The 26,186-nt window shown below is 43.7% G+C and overlaps 1 protein-coding gene across 2 annotated transcripts; it reads right to left on the bottom strand.

The window, feature by feature from the left end:
- Positions 1 to 458: 458 nt before the first annotated feature.
- LOC101626067 (E3 ubiquitin-protein ligase TRIM38-like) lies at positions 459 to 17,054 on the bottom strand. Of its 2 annotated transcripts, XM_012734913.1 has the most exons (11): positions 16,549 to 17,054; positions 16,291 to 16,417; positions 10,972 to 11,063; positions 10,649 to 10,683; positions 9,026 to 9,549; positions 7,934 to 8,029; positions 5,917 to 6,147; positions 4,972 to 4,994; positions 4,766 to 4,878; positions 2,604 to 2,692; positions 2,430 to 2,509 (listed from the first exon to the last, which is right to left on the bottom strand). In XM_012734913.1, exons 1-11 carry the CDS (start codon positions 16,566 to 16,568, stop codon positions 2,501 to 2,503), a joined length of 1,359 nt encoding a protein of 452 aa, XP_012590367.1. In that variant the 5' UTR covers positions 16,569 to 17,054; the 3' UTR covers positions 2,430 to 2,500. The 2 variants fall into 2 exon arrangements, with proteins under 2 accessions (XP_012590366.1, XP_012590367.1); XM_012734912.1 differs by lacking the exon at positions 2,604 to 2,692 and having other exon boundaries at positions 459 to 2,509.
- Positions 17,055 to 26,186: the final 9,132 nt, after the last annotated feature.

The following is a 26,186-nucleotide window of genomic DNA, read 5'->3' as shown; positions in this document are numbered from 1 at the left end:
AGCCAGAAGACTTTTGTGGATTGCTTTGAAATGTAGCAGGTAAAAGACCTGGCTAGTTTTAATACAGGCAACCTGAATGAATTTTCACATCTAAAGGCCAGACAGTAGGAAGTTTGACTAATTCTGTAGAAGCTGAATAGAAGGCTAGGTGAGATAGTAGAGTGATGAGATTTGGGTTTCTTCCATCCGGCAGTGAGAGAGACTTTGCAGAAACAGCCCTTTTGCTTTTATTGATCAGCCAGTTGTCAAGTCACTTTTGACTTTAGAGGAATTTCTCACCCTGGTGCAGGGCTTGCTTGTCAGGGCCAGGCAGGCCTTATGTGGCTGAGGCAAGCCAATTGTAAGCTGAAAGTTGCTCAGAATATTTTGATATTATGATTATACAAAAAAGGGAGGTCATAACACAAGTTAGCAGTGGAAAGTCTGATTTTTCAGAGCTTTTCCCCATCTACCCGGAATCTGTTGGACGATAGACGTCACATAGCTTGTGTCAACTGATCACTATAGGAATATTTTATTAATGACCAGTCACTATAGAACATTTTGTGTATCAATAAGAGATCAAAAAGTCCCAAGCTATATTTAAGAAAAATGTGATGATTGTTAAGCTTTCTGCTTTACATACACACTGATGTAATTCCACCGCTTGCTTGTAATGTATAGATAAAGCCCTGCTGGGACAATCGGCCGAAGATGCTTTCACCCTAAACAGGTGCCTGTGTCTCCTCACTTTTCTATCTCATCTTTTCTCCTTTTCTCTCTTTTCTTCACCGACACCGTCCTTTCCTGCAGGAGACCCTCACTAGCTCAGCTGAAGTTGGTCTTTAGCAATATGCAAAAGTACATATTTGGTGTGTTGTTTTCTTCAACACTGTATTTTCAAGTCCAATCCAGCCACTGTCAACATGACTAGGAAATCCTGTGAGGCTGAGGCTGTAGGGGGTGGAGACCCTCTAGCCTGTCTCCCTTTGGGTGGACCCATTCAATACCCCAAAACACTTTCACTCATTGCCTTTCCTTGTGAAAGGATATCAAACATTTCAAAATTAACACACATGGACTTTTATATCAACTACTATCATACCATTTAGCAATTTGGTGACATTTTTTGGATCATCTTTAATGCTGTCTGAGATAGGCTGACGACACCACAGCACTGGCCTTTATTTCATTAGGTCGAATCATTTAAGTGTAATAAGGCTGTATCTATGTATCGCTGAGGGCTATCAGATCATGTCTTATATAATAGGTTTCAAAATCATGTCAGTGATAAATAACTTTTGGGACTTTAAAATATTTCAAAATAGGTGGCACTAGCACACTAGCACCTGGAATAAATCAAGTTCATTTCTAGACTGATGCCCCACAAAGTTCATTTTTAGACTCAGACTCTTCCCTCTGTGAAGCCTCTCATTGTAAAATACATAACTCTTCTCTCACATGTTACCTGGTGGTCATCCAGTTGGATTCACTGTGTCTGGTAGGATCTGTACTTACAGTGACCTCCTGGAAGACAGCTCCACTGATTATCAACACCCCAGCAGTTAGAAAAGTCACTGCTACTCGAAGTTCCTGCTCATTTAAGAAGTTGGTGGAGACAACTGCAGCTTCTCTTTGTCACAAGTAACTTCAAATGATTTTAAAGAAACGAGCACTCAGCCCGTCAGACTTCTGGTCACCCTACTTATCAGACCTGGACCCTTGTGAATCACAACTCAGACCAACTGAAGAGAGATGAACAATGTATACCTGTGGCAAGATACCAATTAACTTGAATTCACACCAGACCAAGATGATTATCTGTAGTATTCTTAGTCATTATACTCATACAGTGCAGATTTATTTAGTATCCACGAAGAGCTGAGCACTGTTCCAGGTCAGGAAAATGTAAGTGAGGGAAAGATCAAATTTCTTCCCCGATCAAACTTTTATTATATTCTCTACGATGGTTAATCCAAGAAGAAGGCTACGGCAAGCAATTCCTTTCTTTACTATTATGGCGTGTGGAGGAATAAAGGAGAACTTTGAAAAACCCCAAAAAACGGCCGGAGAGTGTCAGAGAAGGTGGCCCCTGAGAAGGTAAAGATGTGGGAGCTAGCAGTTGTCATGTTATAGAAGGACACACGTCCGGCCTCAAAGTCCACAAAAACCCCCAAAACCTGGAGTTTCTTCGGACGAAGTAAAGTTGCGCGAGAGGTAAAGGCCCAATACCTTTGTTTACCAGATGATCTGATGACCCAGAATCCAGACTCAGGTTGAAGATTCATGGAAACACCTTTGTGCACATTTTCCAGACAGACTCCTAACTCCCATGAAGAATCTTCTCCCACATCCACTTCAAAGTAATGTCTTCCTGAGGTGAAGCGCTCACAGCCTAGGACGCTGGGCAAGTTCTCAAATCTCAAAGAACTGTTAAGGTTCATTTCAGGGCCTCCATAGATCACTTGTCTTCGATCCTCAGAGACAATTAGGTCAGTATGAGCTGTCTCTGGATCCAGAGTCACACGGACTGCAAAATAAACAAAAATCAAAAACGACACATATTTGATGTCTTCAGTTTTCAATAAAGTAGGCTGTGTTCCAATGCAACCTTTGTTACTTACCAGATATAACACAGCAGTCAAATTGTCGCAGATAATGGTGTGAACGATATTTGAATGAGCTAACCCAAGCTGAAGGGTTGGTGAAATTCCTGGTATATGGGAAATGATGAATAATGGATAGTAAAAATAAATAGCATCATCATCACCATCTCATCACTCGGAGAGGCCAGGACCAGAACTACCCAGACGTTGGAGTTACTGTCCCCGCCCATCCCCCCAAAGCCCTTTGACTTCCATGTAGGACAACTAGGAATCATAGATTCGAGCAGAAAAGTACTTCCCATCTTACTAATAACCATCCACACCCAGAAGAGAGAGGAAAGTAACAAAGATAATATTTCAGCTTAGTATTAAAGGCCCAGAATTTTCCCCAGACCTCAGAAAACCTGCTCCAGTTTTTTTAAAGTATAAGTTGTCTGTATTGTTTCAGCTAGTGGATCAAATGAATGAATGTAAGAAAATAAAATGGACACCAATTTACATAAAAACCATGTACCTTGATAGAATCGAGTAAAATAGAAAAACATATGATCAAATTAAGTGTGCTATTGAGCAGTATTAAAAATGAACAGGAGTTCTAGTAACATAGTTAACCATCCACTTAGTTACTGGGTTAAACACTGTTACGGGACTCTGGCAATAAAGGACATTCAGTTGCACAAACTTCCTGTCCTGGGGCCTCACTTTTCCCTCTCAAGAGCACTCCCCACTTTTCTCCACTCTGCCATCCCAGTAAAGCTGACCCCTGAGGACATATCCACTAGGCTTCCTTTTCTCTGACTTCTACTTGCTTCAGTCAATGGGAAGCACAGAGGAGTTCGTAGGGCAAAGAGAAATTTCCCCAATGGGTTGGGGGTGCAATACAAATAGGTTAGAAATCAGTAGTAAAACATTCAAGTATATATATATAAATATGAATAGAAAAACACCAATGTATATATCTATATCTATGTCTATACACACACGCACACACACAAAGGAACAATCATAAATTGCTTCATATAAAGAAGTCAAGAGTGAATGACAATGTAACCTAAGATTTGCCTCTGATCAATCACCTCTGACCACTGGTACAAGTAATGGGATGTGACCCCTGATTATATTTCATTGTATGATTCCATTGTAATAGCTGCCTTACTCTAGAGACTCTCTCTCCTGACCTCATTTGGAAATAATCAGCCATGTTGGGAGGCCCATGTACAAGTTGATGAGCGGTGCCTTCCAGAAGCTGAGGACACTTCCAGACAACAGCTGGTAGAAGTCAGGAAATGTAACCATAAGGAAATGTATTCTGCCAACAACCAGAAGATCAGAAGATTAACCCCCAACTGATTCACCAGCTGAGCCCATAACTGCACTGTGTGACCCCACCTAGGCTGGGCCCAGAATTCTGACACAAGATAGTGAGAGATAAAAGGTTTTTGTTTTTTTTTTTAATTTAACACCTCTAAATATTCTGCAGCAGTACATAAGTAAAACAGTCACCAAATCATTTCCATTTAGGTCTGATTTGGTGGATAAGTGAAGTGGAAAATATTTAGTTGTCAAAGCATTTGAATTTTGTAATTGTGGCTAACAGGTGATGGAAATATAACAAGCACTGATTAAGAAAATCAAGAGACAGGATTACAATTGGTAAAATGTGATTTTTCGTAATGATATTGACATTTACCATGTTTTCTGGGCCAACGCCCTAAAACTATTAACCTCACAGTCCATTATCCTCAACTACCTTCTTGCACTGTTCTCTGACTTGACTGAGACCATTAACAATGAACATTATATACCAGACACTGTTCAAATACTTCATGCAGATTGGTGCATTTCATCTTAATGATGGCACAATTAAGTGATTAAGTAATGAATTTGTAAATTAAAGTCAGTCATTAAATTAAGTAATTTGTTAGCATTTTTACTTTTCAGGTGAGAAAACCTACGCTTGGCTTGGCTTGACATAGCTTGTAAATGGGAGAATTTTAAGAAGGCTGCTCAGATCACCCGTATCCTGTGCCCCTCTCCAATCACGGGGGCATTTTAACAGGACAGAGTGTGTTAGCTCCATGAAATAAGATGTGGTTATGACCTTCGAGGAGCAGATAGTAAACTCAGAACTTAAGGGTCCTTTCTTCCATTGCACTTAAGGAATTGTTAACTTCACAAACCTTGGTAGCTCTTTAGTATTTTCTTCATATCCAAGTAAAGCTCAGACACATTACACACAGTCTGAAGCTCCAGTGACACAGCCTCTGGGACTTCCGTGTTCATGGCCATACACCTAGCATCAGCAGAGAACATAGGCATCTCAGGGGACATTGCATGAGGATCAGTGTATCCCTACCTCCTCCCCCAGTCCTCATACAGCACTTACCTGCCCAAGGTGTCTCTCATATTCTATAGGAAACAAAGGCACAAGGTGAGTGTGAAGCAGCATATTTTATGGGCTTGATGTGTGGCTAATCATTCCTCCCAAAGAAGAGAGGCCCCAGCCACAGACAGTGGTAGCTGCCAGGTAGAGTGACACCGTCTGTCCTCTAGGGTATCAGCATATGGCACCTACATCTTCAGCCACTGAGTCTAGTCACTTCCTTCTGTGACCCATGCCTCTCATCACCTCAGCTTGTGGGCTGCTTGGGAAGAGGGCCAGGAGCTTATTATACTGCCTTTCAAGATTTACTTTCATGGACCTACTTTCGGAGAAGCCCCTTTTAGAGGTCACTTATGTCCTCAGTGGTGAGCAGCAGCAGAGCCCGAGGTGGCCACGCAGGTGTCACCTGGTGATGGAGCTGTTACGTTACATCCTCATAGTGTGACTTCCTGTTCTATGGCAGGAGCAAGAAGAAACAGCTCTAGATGCATATGAAGGGGGTGGAGCCTTCATGCAGCCTAAGCAAAGCCTCATACTAGCTCCTGGAGCAAGGACTACAAATCAGTCAGGGAGAACGCCTCATGTGGCTGCCCCACTTTATCACCCACAAGGCAACTGGAGGGGTCTTCCAGGAGACACTGGGCAGTGGGTTCTGTGAACATGGGACAGAGACAGATGATAGCTCATGGAATCTTATAGAATGTACTGGCCAAGGAATCCAGCCTATGTATGCAAAGTGAGTATATTTCATGACTCACATAAAGACACCCTATAGATTACAGGAGGCCACGCTGCAAATAATGAAGCATTTTAAAAGAAACACTACTTTAAATTCCCTATAATAATTCCCAACTTTCCAGAGAAACTAGAAAACCCTGGCAATCACCCATGCTTCTCCCCCACTGTCCATCAGGACCAGACACCTCTTCTCTGTCCTCCAGGGCACACCTGCAGCATATCCTGAGCTGACTGCTCACATTTCTCCTCTAGTTCCAGGATGCGGCTCTTGTATTCTTGCCTCTGCTTTTCCAGACTGGCCTCATTTTCTTGCATTTTCCTCAGAGTCTGCTCTTTTTTTTCTTCCAATCTCCACAGAAACCACTGCTCCTCTTCATGGAGGAAGTTGTAGAGTTTCTCAAACTCACACTGAATTTTCCTTCTCTCACGTGCGATCTTATCCTAGTATTGAGAAGATACGCTCAAAAGGTGCAAACAAACCAAAACTCACTTGGAGATGAAATGCGATACAAAATGAGGGACATAAACACAATGCAAAACTGTTCTGCCTTAGAAATACGTACGTAGACACTGATACAACATGGATGAGCCTGAAGGCATGATGGCAGGTAAAGTAAGTCAGAACAAAAGGACAACAACTTCATGATTGTTCTCTATAGGCACGTGGTCAAGTGTAGAGGAAGTAGGAGGTTGGGGCCAGGTGGCAGGGACAGCAAGGACAGTGTGTAGGGGTGAGAGCTGAAGGTCAGAAGGATGAAGCAGTTCTGCAGAGCTGGGGGTACCCCAATATGAAGACAGCACCAGTAAGTGAACACACAAGAAGCTTACAGTGGCAGACTTCATGCTTAGTTTAAAGAACACAGATATTTACATGAAGCTACTGTGATATATTTTGATTGAGACATGTGGGGTGGAGGTCCTGCTACAGAGTGAGGCCAGGAGGCAGGCACTCAGATCTGGGAGCAGCTGTCACAGTTCTTCAACCAAGACATAGGAAAAGGCAGTACAGACTGCTAGATGAATTATGGAAGTAGAAGCAAACACTAGTAATTCCAGTTCATAGATTTGACATATGAGGTTTCTCTGTCTCTGATGGGACTTTGTGAAGCAAAATTTGAGATGAAGGTCACCACGCTAGACATTAACCACAAGGAGATGTGGCCATGATTGTCAACAAAGAGAGGTCTGGGTGGAAGAATTTGATCACAGTTACCACAAATTTTAATCAACCAAGCCTGTGTCCATTTAACAATTTTATCTAAGATGAAAGAACCAAATAATCTCTCTTGTGGGACTCATTTTCAATTGGAAGATACAGAACTGCAATTTCCAGTGGTGAAACTTTCTCAGTTGATGCGGTATTTTTCATGACTGACATTGTGATCAAGGATCCCTGATTAGCATGAAGTGGAACTCTGGAGTAAGAGGCAAGGACAGCTGGCCTCTGGCATTGGTGTGCTTTCCCTAGAAGTCTTCAACAATGAAATTTCTCGCTACTACCCAAGAAACCAGAAATGAAGGAAATATGAGTGTATTTGAGAGTTCAGGCTTAACATCCACATACCAAGGATCAGGGCGAAGGCTGGAAGATCCCTGACACAGGCAGAATGACTGAACATACAGTCAACTGTACAGTGATGGTTTGAATCAGTATCCATAAAGCATGGGATCTACCCTGCATCATCGATAGAAAAAGACTCAGAGACCCACAGTCTGCAAGGTCTGCGTATGCTCTTGCTGCAGCTCCATCCTCATCACCAGCCCGTGAGCTGAGTGACATAATCTCACCTGGACTGACGCTGTATCAGTGCTCACCAAGGATGACTTTGGAAACTAGAAGGTGGAATGTCAGACCCTGCAGTGTGATAACTGTGCCAAGGTGATATGTTAAAACTTCCAAGCTGGAAGTGATTTAGCATTTGCACTATTTAAACTTTGAAATATTTACTACTTGAAATCCAGGCAAGGATGGTGACATGTAGGAAATATCAAAATTCTCCTTTTACAGATTGAGGTTTTGGGTATCCTGGACAATCATGATTGTAAGGGTAAAAACAGATAAATTCTCATAGACACTAGGGCCATGTAATGAAGCATGTTTCTTCTTAGGTTTGAACTTTTAGGTCTGGTCCAGTGAGAATAAACTATAAAGTACTTTGCTCAACCATCACTTTCTCAATGACATTGGATGCAAAAGAGCTTGAAACCAATGATCTCAAAATCTTACCTCCCATTGCCTTATTTGATCTTTTGTGATCAGCTTCATAAACAGACAATGCTTTTCCTCCTCCTCCAGTTCTGTCAGAACTTTCTGAAGAATTTTCTGAGATAAACAGAGTGGGAACAGTTAGTTTGACAAACTTTCCCAGGCACCTCAAGGGATCCTGTTCCTATTAATACAGAAGACTTTAAATATTAAGACTCTCACATTTTCAGAGAAGCACCCTGAGAAAGGTCTCTGCGGTAACAATTTGATCCCATTATAACCTTAACAAGTTGGGAGAATGTTTACTATCATCTGTGCTGTAGAAACCAAGGCTTGGGAAAGGACTGAATAACATGCACTGGGGGCCATTGCTGGCTTTATGGACGCCATCCCACTCCATGCCAAAGACATCCAAGGAACCAAGGACTACAGCTCCCATCATGCTATGAATCTACCACAAGCCTGGACCTTCTGAATGGGATGTTTCCTGTGAACTAAGTGGGGAGTTAAGCAGCCACACCTATCTGTGATGCATGCTGTGATTCCAGGCTCATGTATGGCCTGGAGTCAGCTGACCAGAAATCACACTACTACCAGGGAAATGGGGCCCTAGAAACAAGATAGTAACATATACAAGGCTATTTTCTCGAAATTTCTGTAAATGATAAGTTGTATGTCCTTCCAGACTCTCTTCCCACTGGTGGGATCCTAGTCACCACCCAAATCCAAGGGCCTTCAGGCATTCTTGTCTTGCTGACTTACTTACCCTTTGGCTGCAGGATACCTACAAGGTGGGGTGTCTCTGTTTTCACATTCTGTTCACGTGGCCCTGAACACATTTGTTTCTTGAATTACACAAGTAAAGATAAACAGGCTGGTGTGGGTTGAGTACACTGTATCCACAGCAGGGTGGGTAGGGACAAGACTCTGACCATCCTCTGAATGTCAGGAGGACAGTTAGAATTTATTCAGTGGGGACCATCATAAACGAAGAAATATGTGATTAGTGTTTTATTTTACATAATAAAGTAGAATTTCAGGCAAAATAATCTCAGGTCTAAGAGCTCAACAAGAGAACAATTATTGCTGCAGGCCTCTGGCCCCCTCACTCACCCTGTAGCGTGGGCCTGCGTACTCCACAAGAGCCGTGCTGTGTCCTCTGTGCCGGGGGGACCGCTCACAGCGCCAGCAGATGAGCTGCCCGTCGTCCTCACAGAACAGGTGCAGCTGCTTCCCGTGCTCTTCACACAGTCTCTCATGCTCCAGCTCTCGGATGCTCTCAGTGAAGTTTTCCAGTTGCTGGTTGGGCCGGATGTCTCCCTTCTCAAATGGTGCCTGACACAGGGGACAGTGAGACCTCCTCAGCTGTGATGTTCCTTGTGGCTGATTCTCAAATTTCCCTGTTATGCACCGATGGCACAAGCTGTGCCCACAGCTGATGCTCACGGGCTCCGGCATTATCTGCAGGCAGATGGAGCATGCGGCTTCCTCCATCATCTTCTTGGTAGCAGGGGCTGTGGCCATGGCACTTCCTGAAAAACTCCAATATTGCAGTTGGCGCAGACAGAACTTTCTCCAGTGATGGAAATATACAGAACCTGGATCTCTGTGCCTCCGCGGGTCTTGAAATCTTCTGTCTAGAAAGGAAATGGACCAGAGTTGGTTGCTATTTATGGTCACTAAAACAGAAAATTAAATTTAAAATTTCAGTTTCATAACCACTGGCTGTGTTTCATGGATGACTACCTGCCTGTGAATAGAACTACTTGACATCTTTATAGAAAACTTTCTTAGACCTGGTGCTAAGGGGGAGAACAGAAACTCAAACATCTCACCAAAGTTGCAAAAGGTATTAGAAACTTTGTGAGGCAGAGTTAAACACTTTCCAAAGCAGTAAACATCAGGAATACTAGGTACCTGAATAACTTCTTTGTATGAGGCAGTGACACTTAGGAATTGGGTCTGTGAGAAACTCCCCATCACATTTGATACTATTTATCCCACACCCCCAATTCTCCCTACTTCAACACTGACCCCCAGAGGAACAAAACCAGATAAACAGTTTCCGTGGAGACCCTACTGGGGTGACAGTAAAAGTCACCAATAAAACAGGAAGCAGTTATTCCTTCTGTCATCCTCCCCGACTTCAGAGGCAGAGATGTGGAAAGAGCCAGGAAGAGCAGTCGGACCTGGAGCTGAGCATCTGGAGATCCCAGAGGCCGTCTCTTCCCCAAGCCACGACCTGTCTCCCAGGAGAGTGGTGGTGACTGGACCTAGGGGGTTTGTAGAACCCAGGAAGCAGTCAAGAGGGCTGGCCTCCTGGGGCCTGGGCATTCACCTCCTTTCACCACAGTGAGAATCTGACACCCAGAGACAGGAGGGGCATGACCAGGAGTGAGTGTCAGCCCTCCCTACAGCATGGAACTGCTTCTAGAACCATTTCCCATTTCTGGGTTGATGTGGCCAGAGAGTGTCATCAGGAAGGGCTGAGAGAACTTTGCTTTTTGTGACAATTCTCTGAATTAAGATCTTGGGTTCGATGACAATGGATGGTTAGACCATTTCCCTCCAATCATGACACAGCGCTCCAGTCATAGAGATTAATCTAAAGACATATTTCCCTTCAGCTTATTTCTCTCAAAGCACATTAGGTTCATTTCCCTGAGGGCTCTGTTTCCCTAGGAAGAAAAACCTCCCCTCTTGGCACCAGGGTGCAGGTCCCCGGCCTTCACTTACCTCTCGTGTACGATCTGCTGAGGTGCGCCTGGAGTCTGTGAAAGAGAATAGACAGGAGAGAGCTGGAGATACAAGGAGCAAAGTCCTGACCTCAGCGCCTTCCGGCTGCCACCCCACCCACACACGCCCATGAACACACTGCACACACTGACTCATAGCACACATGGGGACAGTTGCTCTCCCCTGACAATCGTTAGCCTGGCTTCCTTCACCACTGTGCCACTCAGCAGTCACACACTCTGTGTTGATCCCTCTCACGCTGTCTACTCTGTGCAGCCACAAGCAGGAAGAGAACTCTGATCTAAATCAGTAATGAAACTTACATAGGAGGCAATTCCTGGACACAGGGCTGAAGCTGGTGACTGTGCCTGTATGTTCTGGATGGGAGAGGGGCAGAAGAGTGGGGTGCCCTTCCCTATAGAAACAGCGAAGTGGTAGATGGTCACCGAGACTTTGCATTTTTTGCAAATATTTGCACCTTTTCCCTGCCATAGATGACTGTTACAGTAAAGCCTGCTGGGGGCCGAGCTGAGGCTGACCCAGGGCAACTTTCCTTGACTAGCCCTCGAACAGCTGGTAATAATGCAACCTGCCATTTGTGAAACACCAACCGGGGGCCAGGCCCTGGGCCAACACGCCCTGCACGTTGATATAATCCTTCTGAGGAAAACCTGGAGTTTGAAGTATAATATATGATACAGAAATTTTACTAGTGGGCTATATATGTATTAAAGATACAGGAACGGGTCCTCTTTGGTGGCTCCAGGGGTTAAAACACAGTACTATGAAGCTATCTGCAGCCACTGTAGCACGAGTTCAATTCCTAGTCAGGGAGGTGACCCAGATGGTGTGGTGGACCTCTCCTGACCCCCCCACCCCTTACACCTCCCTTCAGCAGTGTATTTCAGTGGATCTGCCTGTTCTGGTCCCTACTCTGTCTCTGGTAAATCCTTTCACCTTCCCACACCTCTGGCCTGTACACATAAATAAATAAGTCGTGTATGCATAAATAAATCAATCTTTTAAAAAAAGATACAGGAATGGCTATATACCATAAAAATTGTACTAGAAAGACTGAAAAGCAAATTTGAGTAGCCTATAAAGTATCATTAAACTAAAGACAGGTCCACTGAGATGATCTAGTCTGATGATCAGAAAAAAGAAATAATGAAGAGACATGGAGTTTCAGAGACAAGTGGACATCATCAAATATGTCACCTTTTGCATAAGGGGCCTCCCAAATAGGGTGAAACTCTTCAACTTGCACCCCGGACTTGGAAGACACACACGTGGGTAGCAGATTCGGCTCTTCAGGAAAGGCTGTCATTATCTTACATGCTGTTTAGTATTTCCTCTTCCCCAGTTCTCTGGGGAACCCCTTTCTAACGGTTCCCCCCAGAAAGAGCTTTAAACTTGTGGCAAAATTTCAGACCTCAGTGGTCCCACTTCAGACCCTCCCTGTTGGGCTGGGCATTTATCATAAAGGAATGGGTAATTTGGAAGGATTTATCAGGACACTACTCCAGAATATCTTTACTTCTCTTCTCTCTCTCTGTACACTAATTTGAGTAGATATCTTTCACCCTAAGAATATACTTCTTTTGCCTTTGCAGAGCATAAAATTCACCCCTTTTAGAATGTGCACCCCTTAACCATTTGGGACTTGTGGGTATCCCTCTGTCACACAAGAACTAAACCAAAGTAAAAAGCCAAAACTTAATACCAACATCCAATCTGTTTCAGTCCCTCCAGGATTGCAATCTCACCCTGTTGTGTTTCCCAAACAGGCGATCCACCTGAGCCCTTGTCCCTCCAGAGCGTCACCTTCCCTGAAACAAGCCACTCTCCTTATCTCCTGCCCTGTCTATAAAACCTTCCATTTTCTACAGCTCTTGGGAGCTCTACTTGTGAGTTGGGGTATTACCCAATACACAACTTCTCAGTAATGCAACGGAAAATTTAACTTGACTAGGTAGTGTTTTCTTGTGGTCATTCTAATCATTGACTTCTACCCAGTTCCGGGCACAGAGCTCCAAAAATCCATTAATTTCTAAAGAGATAAGAGCACTAGAAGCAGCTTTTGTTTAAATAATTGGTCTCTGACCATGTTCCTGACACACAGATCCTGAATCCCTGAAATCTCTGAGGAGATGCAGCATCTTTTTTATCCTAATGAGGTGAGTGGTGGTCTCCTGGGTACATTCAGCATAAGGGCTGGTCACTGCAAAAGCAAAGACATGATTAGAAACCTCAAGCTTTTTGCCCCACCCCTGTTCTCCAAAAGTGAGGATGCAATAGACTGAATTAATTAATCAAGTGAATATATTTAAAAAAAAAAAAAGTCTATGTAAAAGAACCAAATATGGAGGCTTTGGTGCAAACACCCACACCTGGGAGGTGAACCTGGCGTCATGAGGACAACTTCCTCTGTCCTTTATCACAGTCTTTACGAAAGTTCAGGAAGCAGTGCTTGCCTGAGTTCTGTCAGCTGCTCTAGTAAATGATTAGACCAAATAGGGCGTCTGGAAATCCGTTTATGGCCGGCATGCAGGAGCTCAGGGTGCCCCACATGTGACTGCTGGCTGGGATGGGGACAGCCTTGCTGACAGCCCTTTAGCTGTGGGGTCTGCTCTAACTTATTATTTCAAGTGCAGGGCACCTGAGTTGACAGGGAAAAACCACATACATCTAGTGTAAGACAGGAACAGGGTGTGGTAGTAAGAGAGCTAAGGAGAGGCTAAGTTTCCCTAAAATCAGGGGTCTCCTGCATCCACTTGGGAGTGACAAAGTGGCCACAGCATGGGCCGAGAGAGCATCTTAACTAAAGAACAATAGTTTTTTGGGTGTGTGTGTGTTTTACAGCTGACGACGAAAAATTATTTTCTAAGTGGGAAAACATGGAAAGGCAAACACTCGGGAAAGAAAGGGCAGACAGTGTTCCTTTCAGACAGGTTTGTTCTGCAGTGCCCTAGAGTGTGTGGTATCCTGGCTGATGAGCTTCTGGATTTCTCTAGTGATTACTTCAGTCCTTCCTGGCAGAGAGATGTATACACTTTGGCAGTAGGGACGAGCCGGCGGCTTTTCTTCACTCTTTTCTCAGTTGCCTTTCAGTTCAGTGATTCATCTGCCCAAGTGTTGTAACTGGGTCCATTCTGCAACCCTGTATTACTCATGACAACACAGCCTCATTAGCGTAACTGGGAGAGCTTTTCCTGCTGAGGATGCAGCTGACCTTAGGATCGCTTCCATTTTCTTGGGTGATTGCAGCTGGTATCTCTACTTCATCACCCCTCTTCCTGGGGACATGAGTCAGGAGACTTCATTATCAAAAGACACTGACTTTTACATGAACTCATTATCTAGTGACATTTTTGGTCATCAAAATATTGTTTGAAATCAGGTTGAAAACACCTTTTCAAGTCCTTTCATTCATCAACTCAGGCTGGATAATTCAGGTGTGACAAAGACTGTAGCTGTGTAGTGAAGGATTATGGATTATATCTGAATCCTGCCAATTTTTTAAAATTGATGTATTTATGCTTACAGAACTGGGGTACAGGCCAGAGGTGTGGTAGGGGAGAGGAATCATTAGAGACAGAGCGGGGAGCAGAACAGGCAGATGCAGATACATTGAAATGCACTGTTGAGGGGAGCAGTAGGCAGGTCTGCCACACCATGTGGGTTAGCTCCCTGGCAGGCAATGGAACTTGAGCAGCAGTGGCTACGGAGAGCTTCATCATGTGTAACTTTAACCCGTTGTGCCACCAGGGAGAGCCCTGAATCCTGCCAGTTTTAATCTTAAAATATTTTAAAGTAACTGGCACTAGCAATCTGGACCCTATCAACTTACTTTCCAGTGAGACTCCCACAAAAATTCAATTTTATTCTTCATACCAATTCTCATTTGAAGCCTCTCACTGTAATCATCGTAAACTTTCTCTTTTCTGGATTATTGCCCACAGGACTCACTGGTCTGGTAGCCGTCCCGCTAGTGATGCCATCCAGACTACAGGCCAATGTCACACTCTGGTCTCTCTTCAGATCACGTAAATCTTCCATCTTTTTACAGGTCAGATTAACATTAACATGTGTGTGGTGAGAAGACTGACTGCTCCCTTGATGTTCCTGCTCTTGCATGCAGTGGACAGACTACCTCACATCCACACGTGACTGTACAGGGTATCGAAGACACTGGGAGCAACTGAGAGCCCCAGAGAGACCGTCGGTGACAAAAAGCATGGTGGGGGAGATACAGAATGAGCTAATGTGCGCTCAGTGCTGGGTGAAGTTTGTGGTATATGAAGTGATCAGTGTGGTAAGAAACAGCATATCATCATCTTCATTTCCACCTCTGAGAAGCCAAGGGCCAGAACTACCCAAGTGGACGCAGACACTGTCCTCCCCAAAGCCCTGGCTCTCCAGGAAGGGCAACTGGGAATGACGGAGAATACAACAGACAAGCCCCTCCTGACCACCCCGCGGCTCAGAGAAGGACTCCCAGAAATCAGATCTCTGAGCCCCCTCAAGAGAGAGGGAGAGGAGGACAGAAGATTCTAGTGCAAGCAGGCACAGGGCAGGTTCACTATAGATTTGCGCAGATGATTAGGGTCCTGGAGCCCTCAGCAGATTCTACAGGCCTTTAATGCTCTCTCATGGAACCAGGTACACCAGCGCACAGGGTAGAAAGGCAGGCGTGGGGGGCAGGGAGGCTGGGGGCAAGCCTGCCGCCCATGGCAAATCTGAGTGCTTTTTCTCTGGCCGCTTTCTAGAGCAGTGTCCGTCTTGTCTCTTTTGGCCTTGCCTGAGCTGGCCTCTGTATTATGGTCGTGTTAGCGGCGCTGCCCTTACCTTCCTGGCTTCCAAGCATACATTCAGCCCCGCACTGCGGACCCAGACAGCCACAATTATAGGTGTTTGTGCCCTGTGCACACCTCTGGGACTTGGGCATCTACTCTGGGCACAGGAAGGGTAGAAAAAATTCTGCTTTTTATTCACTGACGCTACAATGATCATTGCTATCATCTTGCTTTTTCCCCAGCTAAGGCTGACCACCTAGAGCATTTTGAATTTTTACATTCACTTCTTCAATGCAGACTTACTGCATACTCACAGAGTGCTCGGCGCTGTTCTAGATAAAAGGAAACAGAAGTGAAGAAAATAGGCCAACCCGTGGCACTCACAGTATTTTCACTGTATTCTCTATGATGATGGTTCCCTCAAAGAGGCTTTACTCATTTCTTTACTCTTCTGGAGGAGGCAGGTGTAAAGAAGAACAACAATCAACCCAGAAAAAGGGTTGAAAAGTTTTGGAAAAGGTGGTCTGGGGGAAGGTGTATAAGTGGGAGCCAGTCTGCACATTGTAAAAGGAGACAAGTCTAGCCTCATAGTCCAGAAAAACTGCTACAATCTGGGGCTGTTCCTGCAGACAGAATTCTACTTGGTGATAACTGCATAACTACTTCGCTTGGCAGAGAAGCGATGTTCTTTCCTCCACCCAATCACCCAGAATCCATAAAAGGGCTTCAGCTTCACCAACCTGTCCCTGGACACATCTTCCAGACAAACTCCTAAGTCCCCCCAGTTCCTTGCCCCACATCCACTTCAAAGTAATGTCTTCCTGAGGTGAAGGCCTCACAGCCTACCATAGAGGGTAAGGCAAGAAATCTTGAATTGTGACGCTTCTTCTGATTGCCTCCATGGGTCACTTTTCTCCCATCCTCAGACAGTAGTAGATCATTATGAGCTGTCCTGGATTCAGAGTCACGCCAACTAAAAAATCAAACAAAAACCAAGAGGGACATGTTTTCATACTGCCAATTGTTTACCTTAAATAAAGCCAGCCTGTGCGCAAATGCAAGCTTGTTTCCTATTAGCTGTGAGAGTCATTCTCGGAAACTCACTTCAATATAAGCGAGATCATATGTATCACAAGAATGGTGGGGAAGACACTGAATGAGCTGATATATGCTTAGTGCTTGGTAAAATTCTTCATACAATCAGTGACCACTGTGGCAAAAAATAAGAATTGTATCATCATCTTCATCACTAGTACCATCTTCATCAAGGACAAGAATGGACAGAGACACTGTCATCCCCAAAGCCCTGGCTCTCCAAGGTAGGCCCACTTGTAATTATGGCAGTAACAGCAGACAAGCCCTTCCCATCTTCACTAAGAAGCCCCACACCAGGAATCAGAAAGGAAATTAACATGCTAACGTCACAGCTTGTTACTGAAGTCCCAGGACTTCCCCAGGTCTCAGGACACACGCCAGCCCCACCCCATGGCTGTAAGTGTCAACTGTTTTGTCTTGTTTTAGACAATGTTCCCTAGGGATCAGCATAGTGAAATAACCTTAACACCAACATAACACACCTAATAACTAGAGCTGAGTGAAACAGAAGCCAAGCTGATAGGTGACTGACCTGCAGGGTAATATTTCAGTAAAGTGATGAGGGTGTTTTATCAAAGGAATTACCCATCCACTGTATTACTAGAATAAACACTTATTAGTGGGACTGTGGCAATAAGGAAAATCAAGTTGCAGAAACATTTCTACGGCTCTTTTTTTACCCTCCCAGGTCAGGTCCTACTTTTTGTCCACTTTCTGCTGACCCCTATGGACACAGAGACCAGGCTCTCTTCCTTAGCTTCTGTTTGCTGCTTCAGTCAGTAGGAAGTACTAGAAGAAAGCAGAGAACCAAGAGCTTGCCTCATGGATTAGGAACACAATAAAACTGGATTACAAATCAATATTTAAAGATCCAAATATACACATGCATGTGTGTGCATGTGTGTGTATACTTAAATATTCTAAATGTTAGGAAACAGAAATTCTATACCATACTATGAAGATATAGAGACCTAATCAATAACAAAAGCACCTATAAAAAAATTATACAACAAAACTTTTCAAGGAAGACTTTTCAGGATAATTGTCTTTATGTGTGTGCGTTAGAACATAGCAATGTCAAGCCAAATGTTTGGTTTTCTTTCTAAAGAAAACTTACTGATATATATACAAAAATCCTAACTAGAACATAATGTGTGTGTATATATAAATATACACATACACATATATTGGCTTTGTATTACATATATATCATCTACACAGTAGATGATACATATTAACTATTTTGCAACAAACATAAAAAGCCAATATGATATATAAGTCATTTCATTTTATAAATATCTGGTATTTGGAACATAATTTAAATACCATGTACATACAGTGATATCTAATATTAGACGTATTACATATATATTTTCTACGTGTACATATGTGTAATTTCTGTCCATTAATTTGATAGTGTGTACAGACATAATCTAATCTGTTAACACATCTGATCTGATATTTATACAAAAATATATATGCACATATAAAAATATATAACATGCACATATAAAAATACTTTCATCAGTACTGGTATATAAATATAAACATGCAGACACAGTACTATACTGTACAGAAAAACTAAATATGATATACACAAGAAATATATGTATACCATGTGTATTTATATACATGCGTATTTGGTATACATTCTTTATACTACTAATAAAATTGAATACTTGACAAAATGAATTAACTTTAGATAAAAATTACTTCCTATAAAACTCATCCAAAAGAGAAAACATGTGCAGGCCATGAGAAGGGATCACAGGCTTCAAATCCACACACAGATAACCATATAGGGACAAGTATCAAAGAAAAAAATGGGTCGTTTCACCAGCAATTCAAGCCCAGCCCGGAAGTCAAGGTGAGGCACAAACACTGCTGCCATCAGAGGTGGAAGAGATTGTTAAAGGAATGAGAAGGAAGTGGCCCGTAGAGGACCTATTACCACAAAATATTTGACTCCTTGTAGCTGAGGTCTGATGTGTAAGCAGGCTCTCCAAACTATGCAGCATCTGTCTTCTGAAACTGCAGCTGTGTGTCAACTTAGAAAGCAAATTTCCATAATCACCATATTATCAGATTAGGGAGAAGAAATCATATGATCTCACAAACTAAGGCAGCTAACTCCTTGATTAAATCAATGCCATTACTGACTTTGACCTTCAGGAAAACCCTTCTACTCTAATACTACCAAATGACAATGGAAGGAGAAAAAAAGACAAATGACAAAAAAAAAAAAAAAAAAAAATGCTACCGGAAAAATACTAGCTCTAACAATATACCATAAATCAATGAGAAAAGGAACCTAATAGAAAAATTCAAATCAGCATAAATCACAGAAGGCAAAAGGCTAAAGTACTTGCAAAAGAAGCTACCCTCACTAATGAAATTAGAGATATAAAATTAAGTCCATAATCTGGTATGATATTAAATCCATCAGACTGTCAATAGTGATAAGTTGTTCACAAAGCCACACGAGGCTGTGCTACAGTGGGGAGTCACCCACTGCAGGTTGCTAACATTCATACAATTCTAAGATCTGCATATCGAGTGAAATCAAAGCATGCATACTTCCACATAAGGCACTCTGCCCAGGAAACCACCCAAGGAAACAAGTACGAACCAGAAATGCTCACAGCAGTATTTTGTGCAATAACATTAAAAATAACAACCACCACCAAAGTCCTCCCTGGTGGCAAAGTCTCAGCACTATCAAGCTATCACCAGCCACTGCAAAGTGAGTTGAATCCCTGGTCGGGGAGCTGACCCATGTCTTGTCTACTGTACCCTGTGGCAGTGTGTTTCAGTAGATCTGCCTGTTGTGCTCCCAACTCTGTCTCTGGTGAATCCTTTCACCCCCCAGCACCTCTGGCCTGTACCCCAGTTCTTGTATGCATAAATAAATAAAATCTTTTTAAAAAATCTAAAAAATAAAAAAAACAAGGAAATAACAAGTGACTTTGTCTTCAATTTAGAAAACATCATATTGATTTATTATCATACTGCAGCATAAAAAGGAATCCTAGAGCTATCTAGTTCCCAGTGCTCCACTGCAGGAACTTATAACACTCATTTCTTCCTGTGCTTTAGTTTCCTCGTCTATAAGGTAAAAAAGCTTTCACAGGGATGAATGTGAATAAATCAGGTAACATATGCAAAGCTCTTCTCATTAGTCATAGAGAGAGCGCTCAGTTAGGTGAATGGCACCTTGCAGGTGGCAGTGGCTGTTGCTCCACTGGGTGAACACAGTAATTGATAACAAGCATCAAGATACCACCAGTCAGGAACCTCCCTGGTGGTGCAAGGGCTTAGAGTGCAGCATTGTGAAGCTATCCGTAGCCACTGCGACAAGAGTTTGACCCCTGGCCTGGGAGGTGACTCACGTGGTGAGGTGGGCTTCTCCTGACCCACCCACTGACTCCTTTCAGCAGTGTGCTTCAGTAGATCTGCCTGTTCTGTTCCCCACTCTGTCTCTCATGAATCCTCTCACCCCCAGAACCTCTGGCCTTACGTGCATAGATGGGGAGATCATTAGGAAAAAAAAAAAGATACAAAAAAAGATACACTATCCAGAAACCGGAGCCTTCGTTGCATGCCTGACAGAATTGAAAGGTGCAGGACACAAGGTTTTTGTGGACTAGAAAGTCACTGCAGCAATGTTGTCACCCCCTGTGCTGGAAAGCCTGAAGCCCTGTCAGCAAGGCTGAGGTTACATATAATTAGGATAAACCCAGGGACTGAAATATGAAGAGATATTCTATAATTCAATGTTTGTATAAACACGAAGTCAAGTGTCTTGTTACCTGAAGAAGTAGGTCTGGAAGAGGCATGGAGAAACTTTGAATTTTCTCTTCATCTCTCTACACTGTGTAACTGATCACCATTCATTTGTATTAATAAATGTTTTCATGTTAAGAATTGGAAAAGGAGAATTAGTTAAGAGATGACCCCATTTAAAGAACAGATCAAACTGAACCTTATTAAAATGCCTTATATAAAAGATAAGAGTAGACAAGTCAACTCTGGTTTCTGGCCATGACTATCATAATGCTCTGATTTTTCCTTTCTTGCATTCTTATAGGATCAAATTCAGAGATACTTTTGATGATAGTGGCTGTTGATATTAACTTGGGGAGAACAAGAACAGCATACAGGTCCATGTCACTCATCTATAACCCTAAGGCCAAACATTAAAATTCAGAATGCTTTTAACATCACAGAGATAGAACAAGAGGTACACTCCAATGATAGGCCCACCCCAAGGAAGGTCTACAGAAGCCTTGTATCAAATAAATCAATATTCCAGCAGCAGGTGGGATTTGTAAAGAGAGTAAGTAGACTCTCATCTGGGCAGTTCAGGCCTGGCCACTGCAGAAGGCCAGCCTCAACAGTGGTCTGCACGACCCCTGCCTCCTGATTTTCACACCCTAGTCAAGTCCTCCTATTACCTCAGATCATTATCTCTGACCACAGGCAAACACAGTGGGATGTGACCCTGTGATTTTATTTCACTGTGTAAGAGTCCATTCTTAATAGCTGACTTGTTCTAGACACTGTTATGCTCACTCTGAAAAAATAATAGGCCATGTTGGGAGGCCCATGTGCAAGTTAACGTGGAATCTAGGAGCAGTGGCTCCTAGAATCTGAAGTCACTTTCAGCCAACAACTGGCAAGAGCCAGGTCCTGTAAGCCCTATCATCAGAAAGTGAAGACTGCCAATAATTGGAGGGCGACTGGAGGACTATAGCCCAGAACAGCCACCACGAGGACTCTGTCAGTACCGGAAGCAACTTTCCGACACCCACATGAGCTGGCCCAGAGTTCTGACACATGAAACCAGGAGACAGAAAGTTTTAAGCCACTAAATTATGTTTGCAGCAGTATGTAACTCCATCAGCCATTAAATCATTCCGGTTACATTTGATTTGGTAGACAAATGAGTTATGGAAAATAATTCTTAGAATAAGACATTGGAAAACGTCCTATCAAAGTCCTAAAACTGCTTCCTCCTCAGTCCATCACACTCATCTAGTTTTGCATTGCTCTCAGGCTTACCTGAAATGTTAACAATCACCTACATCCCAGACACTGTCCTCATCTCCTTACCCAGGTGGAGGCACTTCCTTTTTATGACAACTGAAAAACTTAAAACTCTAACATTTTTAGTTTTTTAAAGAGGGAACAAGGCAGTGACTTGCCTGGGCTGGCACAGCTAGTGAATGGGACAGCAGGGAGTGGAAGCGTCTGTCTGCACAGATCTCCAGTAAGCTCTGGCCCTGCCAAGCACTGGGCACCCTCAAGCAGGAGACTGTAACGGCTCCGCTGAAAAGACCAAATAATCTGGCCAGAAGATGTGTGGAGAACGTGGTTAACGCTACAATGAACTTCCACCCCCACCCCCCCATATTGAATTCTTTACTTTCCATACTTTGGTAGGTCTTTAATTAATTTTCTTCAGGAAATCAGGAAGGATGTAGTCAGTATGAAGTTCCGAAGACACGGACTCTGGGACTTCTAGCTTCACAGCTGAAATCCTAGAGTCAGCAGAGCAGAGACTTCTTCAGTGGGACAGTCCAGGAAGCTCTCTGCACCTATGTGGCTCCCCACCGGACTCATACCCCTTACCTAGTCAGTGTGTCATTCACATCATACAGAGAAACAGGGACAAAAGGTGAGTTTGGAAATATCCACATTTCAAGAGGATCGGCATGAGGGGTGTTCTCTGTAAACACTCCATCCAAAGTGGAGCGAGTCCCTCCTGGATACTGGTGGTGCTCCAGGACAGATGAGCCCCATCACGCACCCTAGGACCTAGGGCATGGCCGGAAGTTGATCTTTCATGAGCACAGTAACCTTCTTGTTCAGACTGTGCTCACAGCAGCATGTGGGCTGCCTGACGAGGAGGGTTGGGAGATGTATTCTCCCTGCAGGACTCACATGACTACCTTCAGATGAGTCTACATTAGAGCTTCCCAATCACATATACCTTTCCTTACTGAAAAATCCATCACAGATGATTAGAAATGGCCGCTGCAGTGGGGGCAGGTGGCCCATGCAGGTGGAGCAAGTCAGGGAACATTGTCTATCTGACAGTGTGGCCTTCAATTCTACAGTGGCAACTAAAAACACCAGCTCCACAGGAATTAATGGTATTGGGATAGACCCCTCATGAAGTGGAAGGAAGGGACAGTCAGAGCTCCTGGGGCAGGTGATCACATGAAACCAGGGAAAATGTCACTCATCTTGGCTGCCCCAGTTTATTGTCCTACAGTCATGCGGACGAGTCTTTAGTGGGCAGATGGACACTGAGGCTTCTGTGGACATGGGGCAGAGGCAAGACTTCTCTTACAGAGAGCCCATGGCGCCATGTGCCCCGGAACACACCAGCTATAGCCAGGCTAAGTGTTTATTCTCAGATTCAGATAAAAAACACCCTCCAGACTTGGTATCTGCAGGCAACCTGCAGATTTGATGCGCATTAAAGAGAAACACTGTGAAAAAGTATGACTCAACAACGTCAGGCTTCACAGTGCAACAGGCAGGCTTTGCATTTCTCCCAAATTTTCTCACCATGCTCCCCTTAGTAGCTCAGGAAGAGACACTTCTTCAACATCCCAGAGCACAGCCTCACCTGCAGTAGGTTGTGGACTGAGCCCTAATATTTCTCTCTAGTTCCTGGATGTGGCTCTGGAGTTCACTGCCCTGTTTTTCCACATTGGCTTCAACGTCATTCAATCTTTCCGTAGTCTCCATTCTTTCGATATCCAACCTCCACAGAAAACACTTTCTATATTCAGAAAGGAAGCAGGAGAGATTCTGAAAGCTGGGCTTCATATCCTTTCTCTGAAGTTGTACCTTCTCCTAGAATCAAGAAAGTATGCTCAAAAGTTGGGAGCAAACCAATGTTCATGAAGAATTAAAAAAAAAAGAAGTAAAAGGTGGCTAACATACACAGTGAAAAACTGCTCGATCATAGAAGGTGCATGAAACTCTGGTACATGGACCAATCTTGAAGACATTATTGGTGAAGTCAGAAAACGGCAACAATTTTATGATTGTACTTTTTTTAGAGGTACTTAAAAAAAAGTAGAAGGCTGGGGACAAGGTGAAAGGAGTGACAACGGGGACATTGCTTAGTGGGGTGGAGTTTCTGAGTGGAAGGGTGAACCAGTTCTGCAGATGGAGAGCGGAGACAGGGCACCAGTGTGAAGTGGTGCCGAGAAAGTGAACACACAGGATGATGACAGGGTAATTTTCATATTTACTTTGAAGGGCACACACTTATAAAACAAAGTTTTATTTAAGGTTAGAAGCTGCTGTGCTACGGTGACACTTTTCCCCAGTGGGACACGAGGAGAGAGTGTGCATCCCTGCGCAGAGCATGCCTGGGAGGCTGACACACGGGGGGGGAGAGGCTGTCACAATTCTCTATATAGTCACTTGACTGACTTTTTTCTTCTTCAGTCAAGAATTTAGAGAACACTGCTAGATCATTTTGTTGTAAAGTAGGGGCACATTCAAACATTTCTATAAATCTAGTTTTTGGGGGGAACTTAAAATCAAATTTGTGACACAAAAGCTATGATGAACATCGCCAGTTTAGAGTACAAGACAACCAGGCTGGTGGGTGACTTCAGTATACTCAGACTGGGAGTTCTTGGTGGCAGAATCTGAGCAGAGTTACCTGAAATAGTCATTCATTCACCAAGCTTGTGTTCATTTAACCCTCCTTATGTATAAGGCTGACAGAAACCAACTGATCTATCTTGTAGGACTCACTTTACATTTGGGAGATAGAGAATTGCAATTTCCTGTGGTGATTTCTCCATTCAGACAATGTTACAGGGATCTGATGTGGTGGTGGAAGGGAAAATGACTAGGATGAAATGGAACTTCTGGGTAGGAGACACACAGGACAGCTAGACTCGAGCACTGATGTGGTTCCCCTACCTATTTGCAATAATGGAAGTTCTTACACCCTGAAGTTTCAGAAATGAAGGAGGTACGAGATTGTTCTTTGAGAAGAACTCAAACTTAACATCCACACACAAAGGACCAGGGCAGTGGCTTAAAGAGACCCCTAGTGAGGTGGTGTGACCAGCCAGTCTGCAGGCTGAGTGCCTGGGAGGGCCATGCACGTGTTTCTGTGAGGCAGTGTCTGGTGGAGGAGACTGGTCAGACACGGTCAGTCAGTGAGACACAGTCTGCAGTCAAAACAGATCTGCTCTTCTAGCAGCTGTTTCCTCCTCATCGGCCCCATAAAGCTGAGTAGTATAGTCTCACCTGGACTGTCCTTGCATACAGAGCTCACAAGGGACAGGTCATCCACCTGGAAGGGTGAGGTGGACCGTGAACTCTGGTAAATGTGCCTAAGTGCTATAATTGAAGTGTCCAAACAATTAAGTGATTTTAAATGGGAGGAATTTAAACTCTGAGGTATATACAGCACATGAACCAGGCTCATCTGCTCACCGCCATCTGTCTCTATAGCCTCACCAGGAGAGGCTGCACACAGAACAAGGTAGAAACCATCTAAAAGACTTTTGCCACATTTCTAATACATTATAAGCTGTGTATGTCCGTCAGGACTCCTCCAGCTATTTATAGACTGACACCCAGTCTAGGATAGTTCTATGTAAAAAAGATCAAAATTCAGCCTGTACAGGTGGAAGTACTGGGAATCCTAGCTGATTACTACTGATGGCTAAAAGTAGGGAGATAAATTCAATCAGACACTAGGGGAAATAAAAACAAAGAATATTTCTTCTTTGGGCGTCATCTATTTAGTTTGGTCTGGTGAGAATAAACCTGCAAGTGTTGTGCTGAGTTGTTCCCTCTGCCTGTGCTCTAGGGTGGAAAATAGCTTAAGAAAAATGACCTCGAGTTCTTACCTCCCGTTCACATATTTGTCTCCTTATGGTCACTGTTAAACTCTTACATGTGTCTTCCTGTTCCCTCAGTTTTGTCAAGGCATCCTGGACCTTGCACTGATAAAAGTTGGGTGAAGAAAGAAAGTGCAGTCAATTGGACAAATTCTTAAGGAAAATAAGTGGTTCCTGCCATCCAAGATCACTAGAATAACATGAAATGCTGTTGATTCTTTACCCTTTTGAAGAAGCACTGCAAGGACTGGCTGTGCAGTAATAATTTGATCCCCCTATGCCCAGAGCAGGTGCATCGTGTCTGTGCTCTGTAGAATCGGAGGCTTGGGAAGAAGCTAAGTAACCTTGCCAAGTGCTGTATGTGGTAGGTACTGAGCTCAGAACCAGGCTCAACTGCTCACCGCCAGGTGCACTACACCGGTCTCTACAGCCTCGCCAGGAGAGGCTGCACACAGAACCAGGGAGCAACCATGTAAAAGACTTTCTCCAAATTTCTATATATGGTGCATTGTATGTGGCCATCAGGACTCCCCCAGGAAGCTTCCCAGATACAACTCCCAACAATAAGGGGCAGACACCCACCATTGAGGACTGTAGGAATTCTTCTGCGATTGCTCCCAGACTGCACAATAAAAAAATGTGGTAGACGACCAAGTGGGCTTTATCCCAGGAGCATAAGGATGGTTCAACATCAGAAAATCAATTAATGTAATCCATCACATCAACCGACAGAAGAATAAAAACCACATAATCATTTCG

Source organism: Condylura cristata, unplaced genomic scaffold, assembly GCF_000260355.1.
Source record: "Condylura cristata isolate star-nosed mole 26May11 unplaced genomic scaffold, ConCri1.0 scaffold00097, whole genome shotgun sequence".
In the NCBI taxonomy this organism is placed as follows: Eukaryota; Metazoa; Chordata; class Mammalia; order Eulipotyphla; family Talpidae; genus Condylura; species Condylura cristata.
The sequence above is the reverse complement of the archived record's forward strand: the minus strand, read 5'-3'. Positions and strand labels throughout refer to the sequence as shown.